Source organism: Camelina sativa, chromosome 16, assembly GCF_000633955.1.
Source record: "Camelina sativa cultivar DH55 chromosome 16, Cs, whole genome shotgun sequence".
NCBI classification, from domain to species: Eukaryota; Viridiplantae; Streptophyta; class Magnoliopsida; order Brassicales; family Brassicaceae; genus Camelina; species Camelina sativa.
The window spans coordinates 5,918,401-5,933,374 of NC_025700.1; the positions used below are offsets into that span (position 1 = coordinate 5,918,401).

Below are 14,974 nucleotides of genomic sequence, written 5' to 3' on the forward strand. Positions count from 1 at the left end.
ATTTGTTTGAAATTTAATTGTGGTTTAATTCGGTTTGCGTATCACTTGTTGTTGGTTTGATCCCCTCTGTTTCCCAGTTAGTCATCTTCTTCGTCTCGTGTTCGAGAGAGACTGACGAAATCAAATTCAGGAATACTGAGAGATCATGAATGAGGCTGATGGGTGGGAGGGAACGTTCTGATTTCCCAATCAATCATATGCGAGTCTTGTCTCGGTGACAATCCTGTACCGATTTAATTCGGTTTACGTATCAATTGTTGTTGGTTTGATTCCCTCTTGTTTCCCAGTCATCATCGGCGAGTCTGAAGGAGATCATGAATGAGGCTGATGGGTGGGAACGTTCTGATTTCCCAATCATATGCGAGTCACTGTCTGGGTGACAATCCTTACGTTCGAATGGTAAAACTCTTCAACTTCCAGTCTCCTTTTTCTTCTTTATCCATTGTTAAGGTCGTACTCGTTTTATGATTTTTTTAAATGTTTCTCTGAGTGTTGGAGCCGCAATTTTAGTGATTTCTGATTTTAGGGTTTAGGAAATTTAGGGGGAAAGTCTAAACCTTTGGTTACAAGAAGACTGAAGTTTGTCAGACATGCTGCAAGCTGAATAATGTCTGTCAAGTCTGTCTCTTGGATCTTGAGACACGGCGCTCAGTACTCATGATTCTATCCCAAATACTGTTACTATGGGTTAGCAAACTACTGGCTTTCAATTTTTTCTATTATATTTGAGTATGATAACGTTGACTTACCTATTGATTTGGTATTTCCTATTGGCTAGTTATAATCCTGATTTTGGATCTGTTCTCTCATCTTATTCATCAGAACTTAGTAACAGGCTAGTTGTCAACGGCCAGAGGCTAAAACTCACATGGGGTAGACCTCAGCTTCCCAAAACTGATCAAGATGGTTCCAACCAACAGGGCAGTGTAGCTCATAGTGGTTTACTCCCTCGAGCAGTTATATCTCACCAGCAAAATCAACTCCACCACCACAACCTCCTCATCAAGACAGACCCTTTTACCCATCAATGGACCCTCAGAGAATGGGTGCAGTCATTTCATCCCAAGAGAAGCTTCTTCGTCTTCTTACCGATGCAGCAACATGGCCATTATCCTCACCAGCAATACCCGCCACCACAATATGGAGGATACATGCAACCACCTTACCAGCATGGCCCGCCACAACAAGCTCCTCTCTGTTCCACCAGCTGACTATGTCTGCAGCAATCTTCTGATGTTGCTGTTCCTACTGGTTCGTTTCAATAGAAACCACTCTGTTAACTTTTAGTGCGGCTTTCTGGCTATATCTGCAACTGTTTTTGTCATTTACCACTCTGTTAATATTCGATTTTTCTTTTAATTTTTTAAAATAATCATATGAAAAATTAAGAGTAAAATTCTTTGAACTGGTTTTGGAGAAATTTTCTATATAAATAATTACCTGAATTTTTGTTTTATAACCAAAAGACGTGAAAATAAAAAGTAAGCAAAATGAACACATTTTTAGTAAATTATGATACTCTCTGTACAGTATAACGAGACCATTTTTTGGCACTGCTCTGTATAACGAGACTTAAATATTTTATACAAATTATCTTTTTGGAACAAAAGAAAATGTTATAACATTTTTTAAAAATGAAGTTTTTGAATGCGTGCAATGAGTGTGATATATATATTTCGTGAATTGACAATTTGGTTTCCTTAATATAAATACTATACACAACAACAACATCATTTTAGAAAGAAAAAGAATTGAATTAGTCTCATCACTTTCAGTTAATTCGTTGCTGCTATAACGTCACACGGCGATGGTTGTAATCTCTGAACTTTCCGGCGGCTCCAATGGCGGAGATCCATACAAGAATCCTCAAGAAGTAGAAGTGAATCTTGCTCCGATTCCTCCTCGACAAATCCCAGAGTTACTCATCGCAAGAACCGTCGCACTCGTCCGGAGATGTCATTACCCGAGGCTATCTCTCATCTCCAGAGCCTTCCGTTGCGTCATCTCTTCGCCGGGACTCTACCAAAGGCGCTTGCAACTCGGCCTCACTGAACCGGTTCTTTGCGCTTCGATCCGATTCCCTCCTGTTAGTTACAAGCCGAGCTGGTACATTCTCACTTGCAACGTTCCAAGAATGATCAAAATAACTTCGCTTCCTCCTATGAATCCTGGATCTTCTGTGGTCTCAATTGGATACAAGATGTATGTGATCGGTGGTTGGATCGGGTTAGATCACCCTGTATCGTCCGTGTTTGTCATCGACTGTAGATTCCACACGTGTGACTATCTCCCGAGTATTCGCAGGGCTCGCTACCGTGCAGCCGCCGGAGTCATTGACAGAAAGATTTATGTCATCGGAGGTTGCGAGGAGAAGCGTCATGCATATGATGGTTGGATCGAAATGTTCGATGTAGATAAAGCCCATAATGTTGAACATTTATTTATACCCGAGGTCCACAATGTTAAAATTAAAAACCTCCTATTATATTAGACGAAATAGAGATGAGGGACGTAATTTTTTTTTTTTGGTAATGATGAGGGAGGTAATTTTAAATATGATGCAAAACATCTAATTTGGTTTAAGAGAATCATTAATGTAAACCAAAACCAAATATAGTATAGTTTGGTAGAATTATAATTGGACAATTATTGGGTTCACCTCTAAGGGTTAACTTTTTTTTTTTTTTCAACAAAAATGAATTATATTAACGAATCAGAAAAGTCATTACACAAATGTTTTGATAACCAAAAGGATGGTGAGAAACATCCTGAGTAGAAAATATTAGAGTTACAACCATATTTAGCTAAATAATGAGCAACATAGTTGCAGTTTCTTGGTGAATAAACAACATAGCATGATGGAAAGCATGAAATCCAGTAATCAATATCTTGAACGATTCCGATAATAGATATATCAAATAAATTTTTATGAATGATCTTAGTAAGAGTTTCATTATCTCCTTCAAATACGACATTGGTTAAGTCTCTAATCCATGTTTGTTGAAGTGCTGCCAGGAGTGCTTTTGCTTCCGCCTCTAATGGAGGACTGTGCCTGATCCAGCCCACTACAATTCTAATTTGCCAGGAGGAGAGTTTTTGACATCTGTGGTGATGCAGAATAGGATTTACATTATGGATGCTCTCTGTGTTTTGGTCTACGAACCAAGACAAGGTACATGGCAGTCCTGCGTTCATGGATCATCTAAGCTGATGAATTTTTGGAGCAACCCGTCTTGTGTGATTGAGGATCTCTTGTATAGCATTTGTGTTCTTAAACATCCAGTAGTGGTATTTGATCCAGTTGAAATGGTTTGGAGTCATGTGAAGGGTTTAGATGGTTTACCTGACCTCAGAAACTCTGTGTGTCAAATGGCGAATGTGGGTGGGAAGCTGATGGTTTTGGGCAATTCAAACACCACGTACAATGATATTTGGTGCATAGAGATCACGTTAGAAAGACGTGAAGGAGGTGAGATTTGGGGGAAGGTCGATTCAAAGGCGACTGTGCTTATCTCCGCGACCTCGCCTTCTATTAATCTTTGCTGCTCTGTTACGGTTTGATGATCTATGGGATGGTTTCTTGCGGTTCAAGGTATGTTTCTCTTTTGATGCATGGACTATATTGACAATGATATTATGACATTTTCTGCAACCCCAAGTCTTATTCGGCTTTCATGGATTTGCAGGTGAAGAAGGGTCTTTTTAATACATCTACTGTTGATTTGAGAGCAAAAATGAAGCAAAAAGTGGTGCAGAAGCTGTTTTATCTGACACCGTAAAGTGTAACTCGTCTTCCTACTTAACCTTCGTGCAAAAATGATCACTCTTAACAGAATAGGCCTTGTGTAGAGTTGGCCACTCTTTCTCTTTGTACCGAAGTTCTTACGAGACTTCTTAAAATGAAACTTTGGTTTAACTAGTTTCTGCATTTTTTTCTCTTTTGTGGCATATATCATTCTTCAGTTATTAAGTAATCACAATTATGGTCTAGAGATGAAGCAAACACGAAGTGATTTAGTGTCTTTAGGGGTAACTAACTATAATGAAGAAATTCAAAGTCCTCAGCTTAGTTAAAATAAAATAAAAATTTTACCCTCATATTTTACCTTGTAAAGACAAAACTACCTTTATATTTAACTTCTTCTACAAGGCAGATGATAAATATATATACAAATATGTTTAAGAATTAAGAATACAAAGCATTTGAGTACGCCATTTGAAACACAAACTTGTTGAAAATAATAAGGAAACAAACTTTTCTGAAGAAAAAAAAAATCATATGCAAATTTTAAAGTGATTTTTTTAATCAATTTTTTATTTAAATAAATCTTTATATACATCTCTGTAAAATAGCCAAAATATGAGTAAGTAGAGAAATAACACATTCTGGAAAGTTAATTGTTAATTGATAATGTATTAGAAATTTAGAACAAAAAGGTGATTTATTTACCGTATCATTTTGGCTTCTTTTTATATTTATGATGGACCTTTTTTATTTAAAAAAACGAAGCTTCATAATATGGTTTCATTATAAATACACAAACGTAACTCTTTAGCAAGAAAAATAAACAATACACAGCGTAATAGCTTCTTTCACAAATCGAATTTTAGTCTCCCTTTCAGTTAACTCGTTGCTGCTGAAGACTTCACACGACGATGGCTTCAACCTCTGAAACTTTCGACGACGGTTCTAACGGCGGGGATCCAAACAAGAATCCCGAAGAACTCCACAAGAACCCGCAAGAAGAAGAAGAGAATCAAAACGAGAAACCGATTAAAGAAGAAGAAGAAGAAGTAGAGAATCTTCTTCCCGTTGTTACTCGACACATCCCAGAAGATATCGCCGAAAGCATCCTCTTACTCGTCCCGAGATGTCATTACCCGAAGCTATCTCTCTTCTCCAGAGCCTTTCGTCGCGTCATCTCTTCGCCGAGACTCTACCAAAGGCGCTTGGAACTCGGCCTCACCGAACCTGTTCTTTACGCTTTGATCAAGTTCCCTCTTGTTAGTTTCAACCCGAGCTGGTTCATTCTCAACCGTAACGCTCCAAGAAAGAAGTCTTTACGATTAAGCGAAATCAGTTCAGTTCCTCCCATGAGTGTCATGAAGCCTAAATCTGTTGTGGTTACAATCGGATACGAGATTTATGTGATCGGTGGATGCGATGAACCAGATCAGCCCACATCGAACGTGTTTGTCATCGATTGCAGATTTCACAAGTGTCGCTCGCTCCCGGGAATGCAGAGGGCTCGCAGATCCGCAGCCGCTGGAGTTATCGACAGAAAGATTTACGTGATCGGAGGGTGCGAACAGATAGATGATAATTGGATCGAGATGTTCGATGTAGAGACTGGGACTTGGACTAGTGTTGCTGGTCCATACGAGCACAACTCTAGTATGGAAGGAGGAGCGTTTATGACATATTTGGTGATGCAAGAAAAGATTTACATGTTGGATCCTCAGTGTTGTTTGGCTTATGAACCAAGACAAGGTACATGGCAGTCATGGGGACTCGAAAGTCAATTGAAGAGATATTGGCACCCGTCGTCTTGTGTGGTTGAGGATTTGTTGTGTAGTATTGATCCTTATTCTGTTTCCAGAGATCTAGAACTAATGGTATATGATCCGAATGAGTTGTTTTGGAGACCTGTGAGCGATGTATCTGGTTTGCCTAGGCTCAATTATTATTACTGTCAAATGGCCAACGTTTGTGGGAAGTTGGTGATTTTGGGCAATACTTACAACCGCTTTGGATTTAAAGATGTTTGGTGCATAGAGATCGTCTTAAAAAGACTTGAAGGAGGGGAGATTCAGGGAACGGTATCAAGATCGCATGTGCTTAGATCCATGAACGCGACTTCCATTGATCTTTCTCGCTCTGTTACGTTTTGATGATCTGTGGGATTATTTCTTGCAGTTTAAGGTATGTTGGTCTTTGATGTGCATGGACTATATTGATAATGATATTATGACATGCATTTTCTGTAACCTCAAATCTTAATTAGGCTTTCATGGATTTGCAGGTGAACAAGGATCTTTTATTACATCTACTGTTTTTAGCTACCAGCTTGTTGATATGAGAGCAAATATGAAGCAAAAAGTGGTGCATAAGCTCTTTTATCTGACACCTTAAAGAGTAACTCGTCTTCCTTCTCAACCTTCGTGCAAAAATGTGATCACTCTTAACAGAATAGGCCTTGTGTAGAGTTGGCCACTCTTTCTCTTTCTACTGAAGTTCTTACGAGACTTGTTGGAATGCAACTTTGGTTTAACTAGTTTCTGCTTCTTTCTGTTTTGTGACATATATCATTCTTCAGTAATTAAGTAATCACAATCAGATTTAACGAAACCTAATCTGCTATCATATATATGACTATATGAGCAAATATGAATTTATGGTTTAGAGATGAAGCAAAACAAAGTGATTTAGTCGACACTTTTGTCTTTATGGGTAAACTGGTGATGAAGCAATATACAGGTGACAAAATATAAAGTCCCTAGCTTAGAAGAGATTTTTGTCCTCTTTGTTTTTACTTACAGTAAACACAAAATCACCATTTATATATACAAGGCACATGAAGATATATAGCCGAAGAAAACAGAAATGTTCAAGATGATCTCCTCAGTTTCCGTGGGCTCTAAGGAAGCCAATCACACACAAGAAACCAACACATTCTCTCGCTATACTTTTGTATGAAACATAAAGTTCCTATCATTTTATCATTCATTCATTTCGCTGCTTTTTTGTACGGATATTAACACTGTAAGATTGGTCCCTGCAGCTATATATTTGGTGTTTGATTATAAACCAAAGTGACTTGGAGAACAAAGGAAAGAGAATTAGATAGTGTTCCTTGTAAAATTTGGAACCAAAAGCTTGTAAGAGTCTCACTTGACTATCAAAAGAAAACAATTTGATTTCATCCAAGGCAATTATCTCAAGCTCAGCTCTTAGCCTACCATTTCATCAATTGATTCCATCGGTTTGATTGTTTCTAAGTTCTACATCCAATGGATTGATGGACTCTCTGAGGTCGTCAGATCCCTGATAGTTTCATGTTCAATGTTAAGCACAAGAAGAATTATACACTCTAGGTTAAGTATATACAGAGTATTATATTGTAACTTTGGAAAAGGATAATGGCTCACCTCTTGCTTCTCTTGAATTGTTCCCTTGGCATCCGAACAAACTGTTTCTACTGTATTTTCATCAGTTGGTTCAGAATCACCAAGCTTTAAACAACGTACATGTAGTGTTTTACAGAAACTGTATTTTGCTTTAAGAATTGTAGGACTTACATCAAACTGATTATGAGATGATTCAGCAGGTGGATCCACATTTTGTAGCTGACCAACTGATGTATGATCCAGATCCTCAGAATGAGCCTGGTCTGTATGTCTGGTAACACTGATCTTGGAGAAGTACGTAGCAGATTCGTCAAAGATAACAGTTTACGTTGAAGCCAAGCTGACACCATAGATAACGGTTTCTCTTGGACCTTCTCCCAATTTCCTACATAAAACACAGCTTTCGATTATGGATTGATTAGACAGACTACAATTTTCATCTGAATGTGAATGGTGGTTTGATCAGCAATATATTTGTAAGCTATCTCTACAAAGGATTAAGTTTACACAACAAGAAAGAAGAAAACGACCTAACAGATCCCAAACCAAATAGGTATGTTCATTTTCTTCGTCATCATTGATCTGCACTACCTGTGACATCTCAGGTTCGTAACTATTCGATTTCAATCTCTCTGTAATCGAATAAGGTAAAACAGAGACAAACATTGAGAGATTACCTGAACATGCGAACCTTAGAAACGAAAATGTAGTCAACCTCACATGTGCATTCATCATTCAACTGGCCTTCCATTGATATTTCTCGAACTGTTACGGTTTGATGACTCGTTTGCAGGTATGTTAATATTTGTTGAGTAATGTAGTATTGATGATGAATTATGATATTTTCTTGAAACTCAAGTCTTATTTATGCTTTCATAAACTTGCAGGTAAAGAGGCGCAGCTCGTTTACATGAGAGCAACTATGAAGCAAAGTCACTCAGAAAATGTCATCTGATACATTAGAAAATAACTCTTCCTTCTTATTCATTGTGCACAATGTGTAGAGTCCGGGCACTTTTTTTTAGCCTTTATACAAAGTTGAGCTACATTTTGGGAATTTGGGCAGTTGCACTATCATTCTGTTTTAAGTTTTCTGCTATCATATATATATGACTATATGAATTTTGGTTTAGAGACGAAGCAAAACAAAGTGACTTAATGAACACTAGACAAAACTAACACAGACGAGTTAAACGAAGGCAATCACCGATACTCTGGAACTGTAGAAGAAAGACCATAATATAGGTAAAACAATAAGAGTGTTTTTATTTGCTTAAAACAAGTTTCACAAATTTCTATTTAACGTAATCTACTTCCACGCCGTAATTACATACGAACCCCATCATCAGAGACTAAAAAAGAGATATATATATATATATATATATAAAACATACATATATATATAGCCAGATTTATTTTAGAAGAAACAACTAAACCCTTCCCACAGGAGACAATGGTGGGTGGTGTGAGAGATACCTAGCCGGAGCCTCAGCTTCAATAGGACCTGAAAATGACTTCAACCTCTCGTTTTGAATCTCTCCATTAGCTTTGTTGTCTACACATGAAGCATTCGTTTCTTCTGTGGTCTTTGACAGATTCCGTCCCTCGTTAACCGCTATACAAATGGAGAATGCTTGCAAGAGTGAAAGTGATGTATTGTACTCAACTGCGTAAACACCTTCTCTGTATGGAGTAAAACTCAAGAACGGTTGGTTGTTACTATCTTGTAATCCTCCCTGCAAAACATTCACATTAATGAGTTTCCATAGCTCAGTCGAAAGTAAGTAAAAGCTACCCATGATGTTATAGTATTCACAGTTTTGTTGATGTTATATATACCTGAAAGAAGAGCTTGAAGGCATCTGAAGTGGAGGGAGAAGGGTTTGGGGGTTTATTATTATGTTGATTTGTGAGGATTCTAAGGTTGCAGCCAATGTCCCAGCCTCCACAGTCGCATGATCCACCTGATTTCCATCGTTGGATAAGCGATGAAGGCCCTCCTTTGTGTGGGAGACTGTGAATCCCACTTGGAAGTACCACTGTTGCGTTAACATCTGCAAAGTAATCTCCAAGTGTGGTGTCTTTTGCTGAGCCTGTGTCATCAATTTTTGGGATCTTGATCACCATGGCAGCTAGCTCGTTAGTCCGCTGCGATTCAGATGCGAAGAGTACAAATTCTCTGGTTGTGAGGTTATGGGCATCACTTTCTCCTGCGAAAATCAGAGGCTTAGAACCAGAGACTCTCATCTGAGCGACAATGTTGGATGTGTACTCTTGGTTTTGCATCTTCCTGCCGTGGTTCATCCATTTCCCATTTTTCTTCTGTACTTCCTGAACAGTGAAAAACGTATACTTGTGTCCATAGTCTTCCTTTTCCGGGGGAGTCTGTTTTCTTATTGTGGCTGCTGTAATACTTTGTTCCTTTTCAACCGCAAATGTGAAGAGTGGTTGATCATTCTTAGACGTCACACGAAATAGAGCCTGAACAGTTGAATTTTTCCCAGTTCTCGACAGAAGGGATGAAGATGGTTGACTGTCGTAAAGTACATGCTTTTGGTGACTTGAAGGTGCATCCTTTTGTGATGGCTCAGGAGATCTACATGAGTGGCTTGATTTTGGTCTTATTAAAGGATCGAGTAACCTTCTCAACGGACTAGACCTGCCTCTGTTTACTGCACTGGTTTTATCAAAAGAAGAGCTGTCACTGAAAGAAGAGGCAGCAGATGGATTGTCTAAACCAGCTCGTGATGAAATAAGTGCTGCGCTTAAGTGGGGAAGAGTCTGAGCATCTTCGGTGTTGGAGTTTTTGCTGGACTTGCCAATGCTGAAGCTGAGTCTGCGAAACGGTGAAATGCTCCTTGCTCTTTCTGCAACAGCTTTCGCTGGTTTCTGATCTGACTGTTTGGGTAATGTTTCTGTTGACCTTCTATCTAGAGTCCTGCTCCTAGAGGGACTAGATTCACCTTTTCTTGATCGTGGAGCTGAACATGATCTTTCTGAACTCAAGAAGCTGATACGCTTTAAGAACGGCTTGCTTCCATCAGATTCACGTCCAGAGTCCAAGACTGCACCTTTCCCATACGCCAACTTTTCTGAGAAGCCCTTTGTTTCTGCCACTCGCTCAGCCAGCAACACTTTTGAATCATAGAACTTGGACAAACCAATAATCTGTTTCTGAGTAACAATTCCTGGTATAAACACAGCAGCAGGCTTTTCTTTACCAAACAAATCGTGAACACGAGGATTTCGGATCCTCTCCTCCATCTTCTCTCCTTTCTTCTTAAAATCCTCGGCTAGGTTCCTTGATATTATCCTTGTGCAAGAAGGACTATCTGGCTTTGATGGACTCAAGAACGTTCTGGTTTTTGGAGCAGCAATCTTGAAATCAGAATCTTTCTTCTCAGCCGGTTGGAATGCAGTTGCACCACGAGGGATTTGATGAATCTGCCCATCTCTTCTAGTGGAACAACCTCTTTGTCTGTCAGTGATATTTCCTGGCAAAAAACTATGACTCTGGGACAGAACACCATTATCTCGAGGTGGATCCAAGTCTTGAAAATTATCTCCAGGCTTAGATGACAAGAGATAATACTCCAACGGAGGGTGATTGACTCTTTTACGAAAAGGAGAAGCACCCAAACCTCTGCTGGAGTCAGTGGATGATTCATCACTCCAGAGTGAAGACGACGTGCTTGTGTTAGACAAGGAAGACCTCGTATGCTTATCCACTTGTTTATCACCTGACTGCCTATTTCTTAAGTCCAGTGTACCAATGCCACCAGTAGCAGCAGCTTTAACATCCTTGTCTTCATGTTTATCACATTTCTTGATATAACTCGGAACATAAGACTTGTACTTCACAAGATCTCTTTCTCCAGAGGCAGTTCTACCTATCCGTGACTTGAGACGATTCTCCAAGCGTTTAGGACAGACGTCTTCGACTTTTTTCGTGATCTCACGGTGGAAATCGGAGTAAGACAAGCCGCGTTTGTCGTCTCTGAACTTATCTGGTGTAAACGACTTTGAGCTTTCCTTAGCCAACACTTTCTTCTCAGCAGCTACAAAAGGAGGTCGATCAGATGAACCCTTCTTCAGCTCCATACGACACTCCATCGCAGTAACGTTTTCACTTTAGATACTCCCTTAGCCTCTCATTCTACAAACAAAAGCTTACAATGCTAGAAACAATCTTGAGTGTTTTCTGTAGAGAGACAATTAAAACTGTTTTAGTTACTTAGTTATCCACACACACACACACAAAGACACATACAAGGTAATAATAAAATCCAGTAAAGAATCTTTAACATTTGGAAATGGAATCAACAACAAAAAAGGCTAAGACTATTAGATAGATACAGCTTCATGACTTTAAGATTCATAAGAATCCACGAGATCTAACAAGAATCTTTACAAGATAAAGCTGAGAGAGAGAGAGAGAGAGAGAGAGAGAGAGAGAAAAGCAAAAACTAAAATCACATTCTTGTCAATGTGACTTTTTTTTTGTTTACCTTAAGAACAACTTCAACAGAGAAGATTAAGAAACTAGAAGTGAAGTGAGTGAGAGTGTACAGAGAGGCCCAAGGTACAACATTTAACACGAAACACACATCAAAAAATTTCTTCATATTTAGGGGAAAATGGAATTAAACATTATTAGCAGTAGTGTACGGATAGCTAATTAAAAAAGAGAGCTTTAAAAAAAAAAAAAAGAAAAAAAAAAAGAAAATCGAAAGTGTACCTCGACGGAATCAGTGCGCCGACGACGACGAAGCATCCATGGAATAGGAGGAGAGTAAGAAGAGAAAGAAAAACCCAGATCAGCAAAGGGATAATTACAAAAACAAAGGGGGGGAGAAGAAGAAGAAGAAGTCAGATCTCAAATCCTGCTTCTCCGTGAAATCAGGCAAAAATAGCGCCGACGAAGCTGACCCTATCAGCTACAGAGGGTAGAACTAGAGAGAGAGAGGATTTTTTTTAGGAGCTTTGTTTAATTTGTGTGTAGAATAATAGATAGAGAGAGTGACAAGTAGAGAGAGAGAGAGAGAGAGTGTGTTTTAGTATTTTTCTCTCTCTCTGCTCAGTGCTCGCCCGAGTCTTTCGAGAAACGAAGAAAGAGAAAGACATCACTTTTGTTTTGTTTTGTGGCCGACGGATTTAGTTTAAAAAAAAAAAAAAAAAAGAAACAGTAGATAGATAGATGGTGATGGGGCCAAGAAGCCAAAGGGGGTAGTATGGGTAGAGAAAGTAATAGTATTAGTAGAATCGTAGGTAGAATCGTACGTTCAAGATTCCGTAATGAACGCGGGAATTACGTCATCTTTTGTTACTTGTTGTGTTACCCGTACTTCTTCTACTTAGTGGAGCTCTCTGTTTTAATATACACCGTTGGATTAAATATATTTAGCCACAAAACATGATACTTATTTAGTATTATATAAGAGATCTTGACAATTAAGATGGGCCTATGGCACAGAATATATAATAAATTCAGTTGCCTTTTTAAAGCCCATGGTCCATATACCTCAGGCAGCCTTAAATGCTTCAGGTTATACAATATGGAAATTATGTTATAAATTTAGCCATAATTGATTAGAAATGTAACTACTATTTGGAAATAATTTTTTAGGTTACATGTCCGGTCGGATGATCCGTAGATTTCCATGTTTGTCCATGTATCCTTTTTTTCTTTTTTTCTTTTTCTTTGAGGTGCGTATGAATTACTCTTTTAGCTTCGTGTCACGGTCTCCGTTAGATCAAGTTCTCACTTCTCAGTATCTTCATACTATAAGCCTCTTTGCTTAATATGGAAATGGAACCATGTTTTTGGGATTTTTTACTTTATATAAAACCTAGACTTTCAGTCTTCATAATATATTTACATAATTACATTCTTATGTATAAAAAATTCCGAATAGCTTTAAGCTTAGATCTCGTCTCTAGACTTTCTAGTAGTCTGTAAAAACCAAATTAACGCATGTTATTATGACGAATTTTAAGTAACATAGGACGAGCCCGTTGTGGACAGATTTAAAGCCCATTAAGGCCCATAAACAGATGACCTTTTTAACAATACCTGCGAGAATTTTCTAGATACACCTAGATATTTCTCCATTCACATCCTCTAGATATTTCTGTATTCCCGTAAAATTCAAGAAGAAGCTCGAGATATATCTCTGCTCGTGCCTTTAAATAGATACACAAATCCTCTGTTTCTTCTCATCAGAAGTCGGAAAAAAAAAAAAAACTAAGTTTCTCAAAAGCAAACGAAACCGATCGAATCAGATTCTCTCTTCAGAAAAAAAAAATGTCGATGATTCCAAGCTTCTTCAACAACAGACGAAGCAGCAACTTCTTCGATCCTTTCCCACTCGGCGCATGGGATCCGTTCAGAGACCTAACATCATTATCATCTTCTTCGCTTTCTCGAGACACCTCAGCGATCGTTAACGCACGTGTGGACTGGAGAGAGACACCGGAAGCTCACGTGTTCAAAGCCGACTTGCCTGGACTGAAGAAAGAAGAAGTGAAGGTCGAGATCGAGGAAGATAACACTGTTCTGAAGATCAGCGGAGAGAGACACGTGGAGAAGGAAGACAAAAACGACACGTGGCACAGCGTGGAGAGGTCGAGCGGACAGTTTTCGAGGAGGTTTAGGTTGCCTGAGAATGTCAAGATGGATCAGGTTAAGGCTGCGATGGAGAATGGTGTTTTGACTGTTACTGTCCCCAAGGCTGAGACCAAGAAGGCTGATGTCAGGTCTATTCAGATCACTGGCTGAGCATAGCTATGATTTTGAGTTTTCTGATCTGTGTTCGTTGTTCTCTGTTTTTGCTTGGGTGTGTGTAAGTGTGTCTATCTAAGGGCAATCCAATTGGGAGTATATATTTTAAGGGCTCTTAAATTGTTTAATATTTTGTAGTTTGAGATGATTAAAAATTTTGGGATTGTTAATTAAAAGTTTTTTCTCAATGGTGGTTTTTATTTTGAGTCTTTTTTTTCATAACAAAAAAATTAAATAAAAATATGAAATTATTGCATTTAAGATATATGTTTATAATATTATTATATTTTATAAAATTTTATATATAGAAAACATTAAAACATAATAAAAGAGATGTTAAATTCATGAAAAAAGGAGATGTTTAATTATATTTTTTAAATTTTGCCCAAATATTCTCAATCAAACCAAATTAATTTGGGTGATAGTAGATGTTGAACAGGTAGAATGAGAACAGGTAGAATGACAACACCTAAAATTCTCTTAACACAACAAGAAGAAAGACATCAAATCAACAGCATCTCTGACGAATGTAAGTACTGAGATGAAAACAAGGGTATTATATATATACTATCTGTCAAGATTAAATGTATTTGGATATGTTATAATCATAGCAGCAGCAATTGAGCAGAAGCTACAGAACCAAAATTATGAGTAGAGAGTCAGTAAATTCAATATGAAAAAATGAATTCTAGGCTTCTAGCATAAGTGCATAACTATATAACTGCAAGAGAAATTCATGTAAAGCGTGCCATCACTCCCTATTCAATAAAAAATGGTGAAAGATACCTGATCTAGAAGACAAGGCACAAGCTTCATTCCATACTCTGATAGTATGCTCTCAAATTTCTTTCCCTCGAAGCAGCCCAACAAAAGGCATAAACAGTTTAGGAAAAACTTTTGTGTCTCTATACCACCAATCTTGGTGTCAGAACATCCCTGAGGATAGCTTGTTGAATAGTACTGCATCATTTTATCATTACTACTTATTAGCTTCCTGATGGCCCAATAAATTAGCAAAACATTTTAAGAGAAAGAGCAGAAAGCTAGAAGCATTAAAACCAGTAC

General features: G+C 38.2%; 3 protein-coding genes and 2 pseudogenes across 3 annotated transcripts; 4 read left to right on the top strand and 1 right to left on the bottom strand.

Moving 5' to 3' along the window:
• Positions 94 to 1,340, top strand: LOC104749930 (annotated as a pseudogene).
• Positions 1,808 to 3,561, top strand: LOC104753421 (annotated as a pseudogene).
• LOC104753422 (putative F-box/kelch-repeat protein At2g29780) lies at positions 4,657 to 5,892 on the top strand. Its single transcript, XM_010475678.1, has one exon. It carries the CDS (start codon positions 4,657 to 4,659, stop codon positions 5,890 to 5,892), a length of 1,236 nt encoding a protein of 411 aa, XP_010473980.1.
• Positions 8,371 to 12,245, bottom strand: LOC104749931. Its single transcript, XM_010471645.2, has 3 exons — positions 11,867 to 12,245; positions 8,968 to 11,329; positions 8,371 to 8,864 (listed from the first exon to the last, which is right to left on the bottom strand). The coding sequence occupies exons 2-3, from the start codon at positions 11,239 to 11,241 to the stop codon at positions 8,559 to 8,561; spliced, it is 2,580 nt and encodes an 859-aa protein (XP_010469947.1). The 5' UTR covers positions 11,242 to 11,329; positions 11,867 to 12,245; the 3' UTR covers positions 8,371 to 8,558.
• Positions 13,229 to 14,097, top strand: LOC104749932 (17.6 kDa class I heat shock protein 2-like). Its single transcript, XM_010471646.2, has one exon. It carries the CDS (start codon positions 13,433 to 13,435, stop codon positions 13,904 to 13,906), a length of 474 nt encoding a protein of 157 aa, XP_010469948.1. The 5' UTR covers positions 13,229 to 13,432; the 3' UTR covers positions 13,907 to 14,097.

Coding starts and splice junctions, on each gene's coding strand:
- LOC104749931 (XM_010471645.2), bottom strand. CDS start 11,241: ATGGAGTGTCGTATGGAGCTGAAGAAGGGTTCATCTGATCGACCTCCT. Junction 8,865..8,967: donor CCTTCAAGCTCTTCTTTCAG/GTATATATAACA, acceptor AATGTTTTGCAG/GGAGGATTACAAGATAGTAA.
- LOC104749932 (XM_010471646.2), top strand. CDS start 13,433: ATGTCGATGATTCCAAGCTTCTTCAACAACAGACGAAGCAGCAACTTC.
- LOC104753422 (XM_010475678.1), top strand. CDS start 4,657: ATGGCTTCAACCTCTGAAACTTTCGACGACGGTTCTAACGGCGGGGAT.